At 46.7% G+C, this 15,578-nt stretch overlaps 1 protein-coding gene across 9 annotated transcripts in view; it reads left to right on the top strand.

Moving 5' to 3' along the window:
• DNAAF11 (dynein axonemal assembly factor 11) overlaps positions 1–15,578 on the top strand; it is a 101,364-nt gene that overhangs the window by 76,274 nt on the left and 9,512 nt on the right. For 3 of the 9 annotated variants that reach the window (XM_070632060.1, XM_070632059.1, XM_070632055.1), the window contains one exon: positions 5,574–5,978. The exons of 3 other annotated variants lie outside the window; for them this stretch is intronic. In XM_070632060.1, coding sequence (XP_070488161.1) covers positions 5,574–5,751 — 178 coding nt within the window. In that variant the 3' untranslated portion in view covers positions 5,752–5,978. Of the gene's footprint in view, positions 1–562; positions 687–5,573; positions 6,186–15,578 lie in introns of those variants that run through there. 3 more of the 9 variants (XM_070632056.1, XM_070632061.1, XM_070632063.1) reach the window with 3 other exon arrangements.

Raw genomic sequence — 15,578 nt, 5'->3', positions numbered from 1 at the left:
GTGGGCTTACCTTCTGACTCTCTTCATGATGTCTTTTTTTTTTGTTCTCAAACAGATTTTCTTCTTTAGAGCAGTCTCAGGTTCACAGCAAAATTGAGTAGAAGGCACAGAGATTTCCTTATATCCACTTCCCCCCAAGGCGTAGCCTCCACCGTTATCAACATCCCCCATCACAGTGGTACATTTGTTATAATTGATGAACCTACATTGACACATCATTATAACTTAAGTTCATAGTTTACATTAGGGTTCAAACTTGGTGTTGTTCATTCTGTGGGTTTGGACAAATGTATAATGACATCTATCAATCATTATAGCATCTTATAGAGTAGTTTCATTGCCGGAAAAATCCTCAATGCTCCACCTATTCATCCCTCTCTCCCCACTAACCCCTGGCAACTACTGATCTTTCTACCATCACCCTAATTTTCCCTTTTCCAAAATGTTACATAGTTGGTATCATACAGTATTTAGTCTTTTCACATTGGCTGTTTTCACTTAGTAATATGCGTTTAAGGTTCCTCCATGTCTTTTCATGACTTGATGGTACATTTCTTTTTAGTGCTGAATAATATTCCATTGTCTGGATGATCCACAGTTTATCCATCGCCTACTGAAGGACATCTTGGTTGCTTCCAATTTTTGGCAATTATGAATAAAGCTGCTGTAAACATCATGTGCAGGTTTTTGTGTGGACATAAGCTTTTAACTCCTTTGGATAAATACCAGAGCACAATTGTTGCGTCATATGGTAAGAGTATGTTTAGTTTTGTGAGAAACTGCCAAACTGTCTTCTGAAGTGGCTGTACCATTTTGCATCCCCACCAGTGGTGAATGAGGGTTCCTGTTGCTCCATATCCCTGCCAACATTTGGCGTTGTCAGTGAGCTGGATCTTGGCCATTTTAATAGACGTGTAGTGGTATCTCATTGTTGTTTTAATTTGCATTTCCCTAATGACGTGTGGTGTGGAGCATCTTTTCATATGCTTATTGCCAACCTCACATCTTCCCTAGTGAGGTGTTTCTGAAGGTCTCTGGCCTATCTTTCAATCACATTGTTTGTTTAATAATTGTTGAATTTTAAATGTTCTTTGTATATTTTGGATAACAGTCTTTTATCACGTGTCTTTTTCAAATATTTTCTCCCAATCTGTGTCTTGTCTTGTCATTCTCCCGAAATTGTCTTTCATAGAGCAGAAGATTTTAATTTTAATGAAGTCCAGCTTGTCTTATTTCTTTCATGGATCATGACTTCAGTGCCGTATCTAAAATGTCACCATACCTAAGGTCATCTAGATTTTCTCCTATGTTATCTTCTAAGAGTTTTGTGGTTTTGCATTTCCTGTTTAAGTCAGTAATCCATTTTGACAAAGTTAATTTTTGTGAAGGTGGTAAAGTCTGTGCCTAGATTCATTTTTTTGAGTGTGGCTGTCCTGTAGTTCCAGCACCATTTGTTGAAAAGACTATCTCTGCTCTGTTGTATTGCCTTAGCTCCTTTGTCCATGATCAGTTGACTTTATTTATGGAGGTCTACTTCCAGACCGTCTATTCTGTTCCATTGATCTGCTTTTCTATTCTTTTGCCAATACCACACTGTCTTCATTTCTGTAGCTTTATCGTAAGTCTTTAAGTTGAGTAGTATCAGACCTCCAACTTTGTTCTTCTCTGTCAATATCGTGTTGGCTATTCTGAGTCTTTTTCCTTGCCATATAAACTTTAGAATCAGTTTGTCAATATCCATAAAATAACTTGCTGGGATTTTGATTGGGTTTGCATTAAATGTACAGATCAGTTTGAGAAGAACTGACATCTTGACAATATTGAGTCTTCATCCATAAACATGGATGTCTCCCCATTTATTTAGTCTTCTTTGATATCCTTCATCAGAGTTATGTAGTTTTCCTCAGAAACTGGAAGCCACTTCATGGTATCTTTTAAGGAACAGAAGATCATATTTTTAAAATAATCAAAATCATATTTCAAAATAATCAAAATTATTAAACTTTTTTATGGTTGATGCTTTCTTTGTCTTGTTTTATAAATCCTCTCCTACCTTCAGTCATAAAGGTGTAGTCCTTATGTTAGAAGGATTTGTAGTTTTCCCTTTAACATTTAGGTATAATCCATCAGGAACTGACTTTTGTTTAAGGTCTGACAGTTTTGTTAAGAGATGACAACTTGATTTTTTACCATATAGAGACACTACTGTCCCAGTGTCTCTTATTAAAAAGTTTGTACTTTCCATACTGATAAACAAGGCCACCTCTGTTATAGATGAAGTGTCCACATATATGTAGGTCTGTTGCTAGACTCTGTTCCATTCCCGTAGTTTCATAGTAAGTTTATAATTAGTAGGAAAAGTCCTCTCAACTTCTTTTTCTTCTTGAAAAGTTGGCTATTCTTGGCTCTTTGTGCTTTTCTATAAATTTTAGTAACAGCTTGTCGTGTTTCTTTCACATACACACTCACACAGACATACACACACACACAAGTGTATTGGGATTTTGTTTGGAATTCTACTGGATTTATAGATCAATTTAGGGAGAACAATCCTAATAAATACTGGCATCTCTTTTTTCAGTCTTATTTGGTATCTCTCGGTAAAATTTTATTTTTCCATGAATATACCCGGGTTTTATTAACTTTTAGGTGTGTGATATTTTTGATACTATCACGAATATGTTATTTTATTTTTTGTCTGTTGCTAATATATAGATTTGCAAATTTTTTTACCGTGATAGAGTACATGTAACATTAAATTCACCATTTTAACCCTTTAAAAGTGTACAACTCAGTGGCACTTATCGTATTCACAGTATTGCGCACCCATCACCACTATGTAATTCAGTCTTGTGTTTGATTTTGTACCAAGAAACCCTGCTAACCTCTCTCATTATTTTATTAATTTGTCTGTCGTCGTTTTGGATTTTCTGTATCTCTCTATATTTTCTATATATCTATAAATCTTTTGGATTTTCTATACAGCAAAAACACTAGCTTTCTTTCTTCCCAATCCCGTACCTTTTCTTTCTTTCTCCTGCCTTGCTGCATAGAGAAGGACTCCAGTGCGTGTTGACTGGAGGGTGACAGCAGGCGTCTCTGTTGTATTGCCACTCCCAGAGGGCACGTACTCGACACTTTATTGTTAATTCTGAGACACTGTATTCAAATATAGCGAGTGTAGTGGGTTTATAATTCGTGCTTCGTATTCAGTGTCTGAAGCCCCTGTGTTCTGTGTCTGTTCCCATCGCTTCCGCTGGTTCTCATGCACAGTGCCCTTTTCCTGGTGCTTCTTCGTCTCTCGCTGTGAGCTGCTCCACAGCCTTAGATGACAGGTGAGGGCTTCTCAGAGGCCTGGCAGGCGCTTGTCCAGGGAGCACTGGCATGTGCTTTGGGGCAGAGCCTGTGGTCTCCACTCTAAATTCAAGACTGAGGGCTTTAACCACCAGCTGCTATAAACCCAAGGGAGCACCAGCCTGTGGTGACACCTCGGCCCTTTTCTGTCCCACTGAACAGTCCTCTCAGCCCCATGGGGAGGAGGGCAGAGTGGCGTTGCTTCTCATTCACTCTTACACTAGAGAGAAGCCTTTGGGGACCTCACCCTACTGGGGAGAAGGTGTCCTGTTAGACTGCCCACCTGGCATGCTCAGGGCCTTGACCTCTGTCCCCAGACTTCATAAGCCCAGCAAGACCAATGCTCCACTTTAGGGGCTCAGCGATCGCCCTCGGGGCAAAGGTGGTTTCAGGGGTCCACTTCCCTCTCTGGATTCCTCCTTTCCCTGAATTCTGACCTTGTATTTCCTTATTATCTTATCAGATCTTTCATGAGCGCCCTTCTCCTCTTTATTTTGGGAATTAGTGTGAGCCTCCAGTGCCCCAGGCCTAGCTGCTCACTGTCTGTTACCCAGAGAGTTGTGAGTAATTAAAGTCCTGCATGCAAATGGTCCCTCAAAGCATCTGAAGTGGGTGGACTGGCTGTGTTCCCTGTTGATTACTGAGACCTGAAGTTACGGCCCAAGAGATGCACCTGGAACTGAGATAGGCTGCTTTTCCTCAAAGTCAAGATGACGTCATTATAATAGACGAATTAGATATTTACTTAATTAAGCCACCGATATCACAGCCTTTTAAATAAGAACATAGTAATTTAAAGTAGAGCTGTATTTAATGACTATAATGTAGGTCTTTGAAAACCATAGCTTCCTCCATGGTTTATGGTGTACAATCTGGGTCTTCAGAACCTACTACTTTATACTATTTGTGTACGTGTACTTTTCTTCAGCAGGTCCATGTGTATTAGTGAAAATACTAAGAGGAATCAAGAACTCAGATGACTTCAAGGGCTGAGCAGATTGCAGAAATGAGGGGGGAAGGGTTGCGAGAACTGTGGAGAGTTCACACTTTCCAAAGGAAATCAACTCTCCCTCCCTCGTGAATTGTGTCTGCTGCATGAGTTCGGTCTGACGACCTCAGTTGGCAGCTCCTGGATTAGATTGACTGTGATTTCTTTAGGCCCAAGAAAAGTTTTTATTTAATTTTGTTACCCCACAATAGTATAATAATTTTTTTTTCATTTATTCAACAAAGATTTTTTTTCAGTAAAGCCGTATGCCAAGGACACGAGATGAAAAAAACAATATCTTTGCTTCAAAGATGTCAGTCTGGGAGGGGGAACAGACCAATAGTGAGACAATTACAAAACGTGATAAGTTTTGTAGTGAACACCATGCTGCACTGTTAGATGCAACCAGGAAACTTGTCCCTTTGCACAGACGATAGGATTGCTGGTGTCTCGCACGGCCACTGGAAGAGAGCAGACGCTTCATATGTATCTGTTGAATGACTGAATGGTGCAGTGATTCCAAAATAATTTGACTGATTGTCAAAATCATTGGGAGAACTTTATATAAATACAAATTCCTGGGCCCAGCTCCAGGCCTGTGGAATTGAAATTGCCAGAAAAGCAGCCCAGTGCCCAGTATTATCTAGAATTTTCTGTATGACTACAGTAAAGGGAATCATTGGCCACTAGAGGTTCCTTCTTCTTCCGTTTCACTCTAGCTGTTGCTGAGAGAACTGGGTGCGAGCAGGAGGGCCAGGTCCTTGTTGGTGCGCTGAGCTCTGCGTGCACCTGAACTTGTAGGGTAAATGCCCCTGCTGAGCCGCGACCGGCCGGGCTGTCTGAAGCAGCAGCGTCCGGGAGCCTGGTTAGCTGCATTCAGGCTTAAGGCTTGTCTAGAGTGATGCTATTATTGATTCTGGCTGTGGTGCTTTGCCGCTGTATCATTTCAATTTTCAGAAATTTCTTAGGTAAGCAGAGTGTCCCGGTTGGCCTCTCCTGCGGCTGCCTGTGCATCAGCACAGCCCTGTTGCACCTTTCAACACTTCATTTCTCCACAGCTCAGACTTTTGCTTCTCCAAGATGCTAAGCTATTTGAAAACAGTGACCGTCTCATTTTTTTCTCTATGTTCCACCCATGTTTGCTGAATAAGTGAATGAATGCATCGAATCTCTTTGAAACTTAATTTAAAATGATATATCCATTTCCTCCGGCCTCTTTTTGTTGTTGTAGAAGCAGGCACACTGAGAAACTGGAAGTAGACCCTAGCAAGCGTTCCTTCCCTGATGTGGCCAACATAGTTCAAGAGAAAAAACACACGCCCAGAAGAGTTCGATCTGAACCCAAAATTACACCAACTGAGGAAGATCCTGACTTTGAAGATAACCCTGAAGTGCCTCCATTGATTTGAAACTTCAGGCTGCATGGACCGTGACCCGCCAGGCCCGTTTGGCTCAGCGCGGAGAATGTGTGCATCTCACGTACGGGGGCCACAGAGTTCTTTATCAATATTACGACTCCAGGGTTTTAGCTCCTACTTTCTACAGCAATACTCTTTAACTAGTTTAAAATTAAAATGTGTATCTTAAAAATGCTATAACCATCATTTGTCTATAATAAAGTGTTGGCTAGTGAAAATGTTCAGTAAATCCTAGAAGTGTTACACAAAGACGTGGATTATAAATCACAGAACTGACTGCTTATGCAGACAGATGAAATCACAGATGAAAGGACTGATTATTCAATTAGTACTTCAGCAAATTGGTCAAGCTCGGGAATTCAAACTGTAGTTTCAGATCAAATTGGAATGCCTCAATATGATTTTAAGCTCTGTCGCTTTGTAAAGACCTGCAGCAAGTCCTTTAACGTCGCTGAGCCTCTGTTTGGGGAGTTTGCCTTACGTGTAGGTTTGTCTCGGCATGAGCCATGTCAAGTGCCCGGTATGGTGTCCTTGTGCACTTTCTCCTTCTCCTCCTCTCCCTTCTCCTCCCCTGCTCCTGCTTTCCACAGACGCTATCGGGAAAATCAGTGTCACTCTGATCATGGTATACTAGCATTTCAATCCGGCTTCCCCAAACCTGCATTCAGCAAATACTCACCAAGCAGCTACTGAGTCCTCGGAACCACTCTGTTCATCAAGGGTTCAGTGGTAACAAAGCAGCGAAATTACACACTTGTGCTGTGTCAGTGGTGACAGAGCTGTGAGGGAGGGTCAGAGTGAAGGGGTCAGGGGTGATGGGCGCTTTTCAGACGGAGCCTTCTAGGAAGCCCTTCCTAATAAGCTAACGTTTTAACAGAGAACCAAAATGTATCAGTCAGGGTTCAGGTGCAAAAACTGAGCTGCTGTAAATATGATGGGGAAGAAGGAATTGATTATAGGAATTTGACTTTACGAACACATGGGAGGAGCTGGGAAATGGAGTTCTAGAAGGGAGAGATGGATAAATGGAGAGAGAGGTGCAGTGGACAATTGCAAGCCTGCACAGAGTCTGAGAAGCAAAGCATATCTGGATGCTGAGGTGGGGCCATGAGTGGGGAGCTTATGGAGAGCTCTGTGGAAATTACCCACTCTGCTGAAATGGTCGCCTCTGTGTAGCTGCTGCCTCGTGGGTCCACAGCCAAGCTCCTGGTGGGTGGGTGTGGGGCCAGCCTTGGTCAGCAGGCCTGCAGTAAGAAAGATGGGAGGGATGCAGAGTTGAGGAGAGTGAGGCAAGCTGGGCCTGCTGGCTCCTCCTCATCAGTTCATCACCGTGTCCGACTGCATCGACCATCAGAGTGGAACACCTGCTTCCCTTCCACCTCCCAGACCTATGCAGGTTCCTCTTTTGGCCAGCTCTGCCCAGTAACCATGCAGGGAAGGGGATTCTGGAAAGCATCCTTCCCAGCCTTAGCCAAGATGATGTTTCCCAATCCAACAGAGTCCAGCTCTTACCAACCTGGCAAACACGTACATTTGTCAGGACTATGGTTAACTTCCGCATGAAGACAGAGCAGAATTGATTCTGATTAACTTAATGCCGTTATCCCTTGAACAACCAAAAAACATACTATTATGAACCGAATGTTTGTGTCTCCTCCTGTATTCACAGGTGGAAACCCTAACCCCTAATGTGATGGTATATGGAGGTGGGGCTTTGGGGAGATAATCAGGTTTAGTTGAGGTCGTGAGGATGGGACCCCCATAGTGGAATCAGTGTGCTTTTGAGAAGAGGAAGAGAGACCACAGCTCACTCTCTAGCACGTGAAGACACAGCAAGGAGGCAGCCACAGGCCAGCCAGGAAGAGTCTCACCGGGAACCTATTCAGCCATCACCTTGCTCTTGGACTCCCAGCCTCCAGAACTGTGAGAAATGAATGTGTGTTGTTAAGCCACTCAGTCTGTGGTATTTTGTTATAGCAGCCCCAGCCTCCTCAGAAAGGACACACAGTTTCCCGTATACCACCTCACCATCTTTGGGTGATGGTTATTCCTCTTCTAGAGGATTCTCACTCTCCTTTTGATATCCCGTGGATTAAATATTGACATAAGAAGTTGCCCACTATTAACACATCTTATATTAGAATGAGGAAAGGAAAACAAAGATAAGGGATTTAAATATATGGATAAAATCTACATATGCATATGTAGAGATAGACGCTTGTATATGAATATATTCTTGTCAAAGCAAGGAAGAAATACCATCATTGGAATGGCTCTTGTTTTTGGAGCTGGTTGTAGCTCGTGGCTGATATTTACAGCTTCCTTCTTACACTGCCTATTCCACGGTACCTTTGCCCTCAGTAAGCACCTAAGCTGGTGATAGTTCCTTGCCTGGTGGGGTGCCCCAACCTTCATCCCTGCAGATTCTGTGCCATTAGCTATCCTGCCTGTATTGGGTTATTTAGTTTCTTGTTGACTGTTGTCACAGAACTCAGAAGTACTAAGATGCCCGAGTATCATCTGCATTTTGATCATACTCTTCCATTTTCCAGTCCCGGCCCCACCTCTACCCCTTGAATAGCAGCCATTCCATTTTCCTGTGATAGTCAGTCACCCCAGCCAGCACAGTCACTTCCTTCATGGTCTGTTGGTTCACTGGAACAAGGAACCCGGATGGCCAGGTTGGTCTCAACTTCCCATTAGAAGGCAGCCCTGCTGTGTTCTCCAATGGAAGCATCTTGCCGTTGGAACCAGTGCCTTTAAACCAGCAGGGCCCAAAGTTGCAGGAACAGGAGTAAAACTTTGGACGGTTAATTGTTAGGGTAATAGTAAGAGGAGCCTCTCCCATTTTGATCCCTTGATCCCAGCTCTGTGTATCTTGGCTATGGGAGAAGAGCACCATGTATCGGACAGGGATTCAAAGCATATACTTCATCCTAGAGGCCAGTCCCTTACCCACACAAAGTATTATCACCAAGCTGGTACTGTAGTTGAGTCTTCAAAAGGCTACTTCATTGTTCTCTCAGGCCGGCTGCGCCAGGGGGTTGATGAACATTGGTAAGGTCCAGTGGATTCCGTGTATAAAACTCTGTTGGCATCCTTCATTTGCTTTAAGAATGAATTCCCTGGTCAGAGATGATGCTCAATGACATACTATGGCAGTGAAAATGGCATTGATTCTGTAAGTCCACACATGGTGGTTTGGGCAGAAGCATTGTAGAGAAGAAAGGCAGACTCATATTCAGAATTAGTGTGTGTTCCAACGAGAACAAAGTGCTGCTGCTTCCATGACGGAAGTGTTCCAGTGCAGTCAGCATGCCAACAGCTGGATGGATGGTCCCTAGGGCATTGTGCCATGGAAGGGGTCCACTGTTGGTTTCTGCCACTGTCACATTGGTCACTGTGGATGTTTGAAAATGTGTCTGAAAATTATTGACACTCCTTCTGTCAAGAGATGGAGCCTCTGCCCTCTCATCTTGAATGTGAGCTAAACTTAGTGACTTGCTTCTAACCAATAGAATAGTGATAAAATGAGGCTACGTGACCATCAGCGCTAGACCACATAAGGCCATACCACCTCCCCTTGATTCTCTTGGGGCATCCAGCAGCTGTGTAAGAAGTCCAGCTTCCTTGGGACTGCCATACTGGAGACACCACAAGTCGGCATTCCTGTCAGCAGCCCAGCAGCCCTCAGGCATTAACTTCCAGGAGTGTGCCATCTTTGATGTCCAGTCCTGGCCAACCTCTGGCTGCAACTGCATGGGACACACTCAGTGAAAACTGCCCAGCTGAGCCTTCCCACAACCAGACCCACAGTACTGTGAGCAAAATATGATGGTTGTTTTAATCCATGGAACTGAGGACAATTTGTTCTGCAGCAGCAGCAACCAGAACATAATTTGGCACCTGGAAGTGGAGCGCTACCAACTAAAACCTAAGACATGCGGTCCTTGCTTGGGACCAGGGAGCTGTCAGAAGCTGGAGGGACCTCGAGGAGGTCTGAGCCAGGCTGGGTCCTCCTGGAAGGATCTCCAGGACACCAAGAGAGAGTTAGAAGTGCGAGAGCTTTATTAGTGGTGATGCCTGGAAACAATGAAGAGAGACAGCAGTAGGAAGGGAAGGCATTTATACTCTAGATTTTAGAAACAGGCTTGACACCTGTAAAATGAGGGGGAAGGAAGAGGTAGGAGGATTGGCTCAAAAGGAGCCTCAGGTGGCAGCACAGCTCTCAGAAGGTCTCAGCCAGCCCAACAGGGAGCTCAGCACGAGACTGTGCACAGAAGACGGGCATGTTGGACAGAAGTAGCCAAGCTCGGCTCCCCTGCCTCAGTCAGCTGTGGGCTGGGAGCTGCCAGCGGAGACTGGTGACCACAGCTCAGAGCCGCGGCGGGTCCTGAAGGCGCTGCAGCTAGAGGCTCTTGGCTCTTTGACTTCCTGTGCCAGCTTCTCTCTTGGAGATCTGAGCAGCGCCCCCCTGTGGCTGCCACAAGACGATTCCAGAAACTCAACCAGCCGCGAGGAGGCTGTCAGTGAGGACTTATGGGAAACAGGAAAGCGCTCTTCAAGGCTGAAGAAAAGGACCCTCCTTATGCAGAGGAAGAAAGTTGAGCAAAACTGTTGCCCGGGGTAACACGGAAACATTTAAAATGTACCTGATGACTTAATGGATTTCGTGAAAGAGATTTCCAAGTAAAATGCTGGAAGGATCAACCCGTGCCTTTCTGCTGCACATAAAAAGGCACAAATAATTAGTCAACTTTCAAGCAGAATTTAGAGGAAAGGTAAAGGAACTGAACTGGCTAGGTTCAAAAATAAAACTTTCTCATCACGGTCTCTCCCAACTGAAGTAAAAAACAGCCTCACCTTGACTGTGGACCACAGTGTGGCTTTGGGTCCCAGGAATTACCACGAGTTCAGAGCCAGTGTCCTGAAGTCTGGATACTGCTTCTCTCCCAACGCTCAACACCCTGGGGAAGTGTGGGCCCCTTTGCAGAAGACGAGGAGAAAATTTGCAGTCTAAAATGTTGGCAGTGTAGCAGAGTCCTCCCCAAGGAGATCCAACCGGGAGGTAGGGAGCCATGGATACCTGGGAGAAGAGTGTCCTAAAAACAGTGCACAGCAAGTGCAACGGTCCTGCGGTGGCACATGGTGTCAGGAACAGCCAGCAAACCCATGTGACTGGATCCGACTACACAAGGCAGAGAGTGCTAGGAGAAGAGGCCGGCGTGCTAATGGAGACGCAGGTCATCACAAGGCTTGGTCTAAAACATCATTGTAAAACTGGGAAATGGCACTGCCCCCAAAAGAAGATCTTTGGATTTTGTAGTGGGTTTTTGTTTTGCCAAATGTTTTCCTATACCCGTCTCATTGTTGACCTTCAGAAGCCCTCTGAACTTAGCATTTTTTTCATTCTTCTTCTGATATGGTTTGAATGCACCTCCTGTGGGTCAGGGCCAGGGAGTATAATGGTAAGAAAAAGAAACACTGTGTGGGTTTCACAGAGGCTGTGTTGTTATGGTGCAGACGAGTGTTAACCAATTATAACAAGCAAACTGAGCCAGCCTCTCTGAACTCACTCTCACGTTTTACAGGGATGACAACAGAGCCCCCCAGAAGTCAGGTGGCTTGCCCGAAGATGATGTAAGAAGTTGTTAGAATGGGAGTCTTTTTAGGTCATTTTTGGTTGACTTTGCAATATGAAAGATTTTATTACCAAGGGGAATGAGACGATTCACACGACAATATTTCCAAGGGAAATAGTCACAAACCTACTTCTTGAATCCCACAACTACTCACCCTCTTTGGAAATATGAAAGGGTCTGAGAATAGAGGAGGCTTCGTGGCAGATGCTGCCCTTGGGGACGAGTGCCGTTAGAGCCCTGGGCTCGGGTGCTGCGGGGTCCTCACTTCAATCCTGCTGAGCATAGCTCCAGGGCACTTTGGGGCGAGGACGGGTGAACAAACTTCTTTGGAGAGAGCTCTTACCTTCCTGAGAGTCCCACCTACGTCTCCGGGGGCCTCCTTTGTAGCCCAGGCTCAGGGAGAGCGTCTTCAAGGGGGTCTCACTGGGGAGCTTCGGAGGGCATTTCCTGAAGCTGGGGACATGCAGGCTGGTACCTGACTCACTTGACGGTGGACCGGGGTCTGATCCTGCCGAGTGCATCGATCCCCAGGGCAGAGGGCAGGGCCAGGGGAACGAGAGGGGGACCCTCTCCCAAAGCTGGCTCGGGGCAGGGAACTAGGAGCCTTTCTTAAGGACAGACGCGGACTGCCCAGGAGATGACGGCCTGGGGTTGTCCTGGGCGCTGTCCATTTGGGCTGCATGGAGAGGTGAGCAGCCCTAAGGAAGAGACTGGAGATGTGCATGCTGGCGGCTGAGGAAGGAACCTCAGAGGACTGGCCAGGCCCTGGGGTGTAGGAGAGATGGGCAAATGGGGAACCTCTTAACAGTCCATGAGAGGGCCTCCAGAGGGAGGAAAGTCAGCTTCAGCCTCCGCCAGGCCCACGGAGCAGGAAGCCTGACCAAGCTGTGTGAGGACCATCTGATATGCAGCACTCAGGGTCCTGGCAGTTCCTAGCACTGGACTTCAATGGGTAAAAAGAAGGAGTGGCCACCAGGACCCAGAGAGGCTACTGAGGGCCATAGGCAACTGACAGGAGCTGGAAACTTCTTCCAGGGAGGCAGCCCACAGGGAGGGAGTAGGGGGAAGTCACACCTTGACCTTACTCTCCCCTTCTCTCCAGTCTCTTGCTGGAGCTTCCCACTGCTCAAACCCAACCGGAAGCCAGGGGCAAAGGGGCCTGTTGGTGGGGTCCTTAGAGGTCAAGCTCCCAGGTACACAGCATGGTGGGGGGGGGGGCGATGGAAGGAGCCAGCACACTCCCCTTCCTCTTCATCCCCTCCCCCCACCTTGCCCTCCCCCGCTCCAGGATGGAGCTAGAGATTCAGGAGTCCAATGAAGGAAGAGGGGAGCAGGATGAGAGAAGAGCCATATTGTCAGTTGTGAGTTTCCAACCTAAGCAGCCTTAGAAGGGAAAGGGGAGCGAGAGGGTAGAGAAGATTTAATGCCAGAGTTTGGGCTATTATAGGGGACCATCTCATTACTGAATGGAGACTGAGCATGTGATTCAAAAGACTGAAGGACCATCAACCACCAAGAAAGAGGCAATGCCGTAGGGTCTGCCTCAGCCTTCATCCCGGGGCAGGGAGGGACCACCCCACTGAAGAAAGGGAACAGCAGAGGGAGAGACAGAAGAATGCTGTGTTTTGATCAGGGCTGCAAGGTGAACATTCAGGATTAAGTCATGCTAGTAATAACCCATGATTCCTGAATCTGGTGCTTGGCTGCTTTTCCAGATTCTCCCTGCGTTACCCTCCTCACTCGGCCTCTGCTCAGTTCTTACTTCCAGAAGGCTCATGGCTTGTGTCCCCACATCAGCTCCACCAGGGGCAGGAGAGGCCTTTCATCCTCCTTCTAGTCTCCAGCAGAAAGAAAATCTCTCAGAGGGTGATGTCATCTTATGTTCCCGGTACCCAGACACGATCCAGTCCGTGCATTTTTTTCTCCTGCTTTTTTTTTCCCCCAGATTTTTCTTGAGCAGCATGAAATGTTCCTTCTCTATCACTGCCCATCACATCCCATTATCCCCAGCACAGCTGTTCATTCTCTGTATCCCGCTGCCAGCTACCAGCCTTTCAGCGGGACCCCCTGCCTGTGAGTGGCCTGTGACTGTCAAGAGGAGCCCACTGACAGTGACCCTGAGGGGAAGTGTGAGTGTTGCTCCAGCCCCAGGGCCTGGGAGGAAGCGCCCTGCTTCCTCACTCACGGGAAGACTGCCCTCTCTCGACAGCTGGGCCTGCAACATGCAGCGTGTGTCTGTCACCACTCGCAGTCTGTCACAGCTTGACTGACACATTTGGTTGGAAAGCACTACCTCATCTCCAATTGATGCATGGCAGGCCAATGTGTCTGTCACTCCTGTAGCAGACCTTAGCTAAAACTAGCTGTTCTTTTGTACATTTACTCCTAAGTTTTGCTCCTTGCATTCGCTCTGCTGTTTTCCTTGTGTCAGAGATGAGCCTCTGTGTGCCCCACTGATGGGTCTCTTTACTCAGCAGACGTGGACTGAGCACCTGCCGGGTGCAAGGAGCCCTGTCAGGTGCCGGGGAAGGTTTTCTTCCGAGAGCCCACTCTGCTGGTTCTCTTCCTCTTTCTGCTGAGTGACGGCTCCCTCCAGCCATCACATAAGGCCGTTCCCAGGGAGACCCCTTCAACTCGTTCTTTTCTCCAAGTGCACACTCTCCCTCCGCCTGGACACGTGGGCCCATTCCCATGGCTTCTGCTGCAGCTCTTGGCCGATGCCCCCGAAATCTCCATTTCAGGCCCAAGATGCCTTCCTGACTCTCCCCTCGTGGTCCAACGTGCAGTTCATTATCTCCTCTTCACGTCTTTTCCTGCCACTTCTCCTTATTCTGCCTCTCGTCTTCTGGCTTTCATTTTGTGGATTCGTTTTCCAATGATCCAGTTTAGAAAACACTCTCACTGCTTCCTATGTTCAGCGTTCAATTGGTAATGAAATCCTGTCAATTCTGCTTCAAAGGAAGCTTCTCCAGTCTTCCCTAATTCCATGTCCTCTGTCTGCGTTCAATCTTCCACCGTTTGCTGTGTCACAGTGAACCCCCCATATGAATGTCCCCCTTTGACTGTTGCCTAAAGGACAAGTCTGTGCACATCAGATCCAGGCCCCAACCTGCTGTGAGGCCACACCCCCCAACACTTCTCTCTGGGCACCCAACCTGCCCACTACACCAAAGTTGTCGCCATTCCTGAGAGTTTACACTGACCCTCTGTCAGTGTCATCACTTAACTGAGGTTGGTGATGTGCTGGGTCCAAGGGCCCAGGTGAGCTGTCTCAGGGTTAGATGAGAGCAGAGTGTGTTGCTAAGGCCCAGGGACAGAGTGGAGGCCTTGCCGGTGGAGGGGACGGCAGGACCAAGCACACAGGCACCTCTTATTGGATAAGAACATCAACTGTTGAAATAATTACAAACAAATGGAGCCCTTTTCAGAGAGAAATTCAGTCTGACATGATGCGCCATCTTCTTACATCATCTGTGCTGGGAAAGCGCGCCAGTCCTCAGTCTCATCAAGGGGAGAAGTCACTGGCCACAGTGTCCCACGAGCTCCACCAACAGCACTCAGGGTTATGGAGAACTGTGTTCTTGAGTCTGCCCGCTTCCACCACCAGAGGAAAAACATAGAATGCCTGTTCTGGTTACTATTGCTTCATAACAACCATTCCATCCTTGGTGACATACAACAACCATTTATTATGCTCACTGTTTCTGAAGGTCAGAAATACAGACTGACACAATGGGGACATCCTGTTTTTTTCTCTCTTATGTCTGGAGCCTCAACTTGGAAGATCCAAAGGCCAGCGGTAACTTGAAATCTGGAGGCTGGAATCACCTGGAAATGTCTTCACTAATACATTTGGCAGTTGGTGCTGGCTTTTGACCAGAACCTCAGCTGGGATGACAGCCAGAACATCTACCCGTGTCTATGAGAACTGGCTAGGCTTCCTCAGAGCGTGGAGGCTGGGTTCCAAGAGTGAGCACCCCAAAGAACAATGAAGAGATGCATGGAATTTTTATGACCTAACCTTGGAAATGTGACAGCTCACTTCTGCCATCTCCTCCTGATCAGGGCAATCACAAAGGGCTGTCCAGGCTCACGGGGAGAAGACACAGCCTCCACATCTTGCTGGGAGAGTAGCTGGGTTCTAGGAGAGCATGTGGGACAAGAGACATTGTTAGG

This window comes from Equus przewalskii, chromosome 8, assembly GCF_037783145.1.
Source record: "Equus przewalskii isolate Varuska chromosome 8, EquPr2, whole genome shotgun sequence".
NCBI classification, from domain to species: Eukaryota; Metazoa; Chordata; class Mammalia; order Perissodactyla; family Equidae; genus Equus; species Equus przewalskii.
This window is presented reverse-complemented; position numbering and strand designations above follow the sequence as displayed.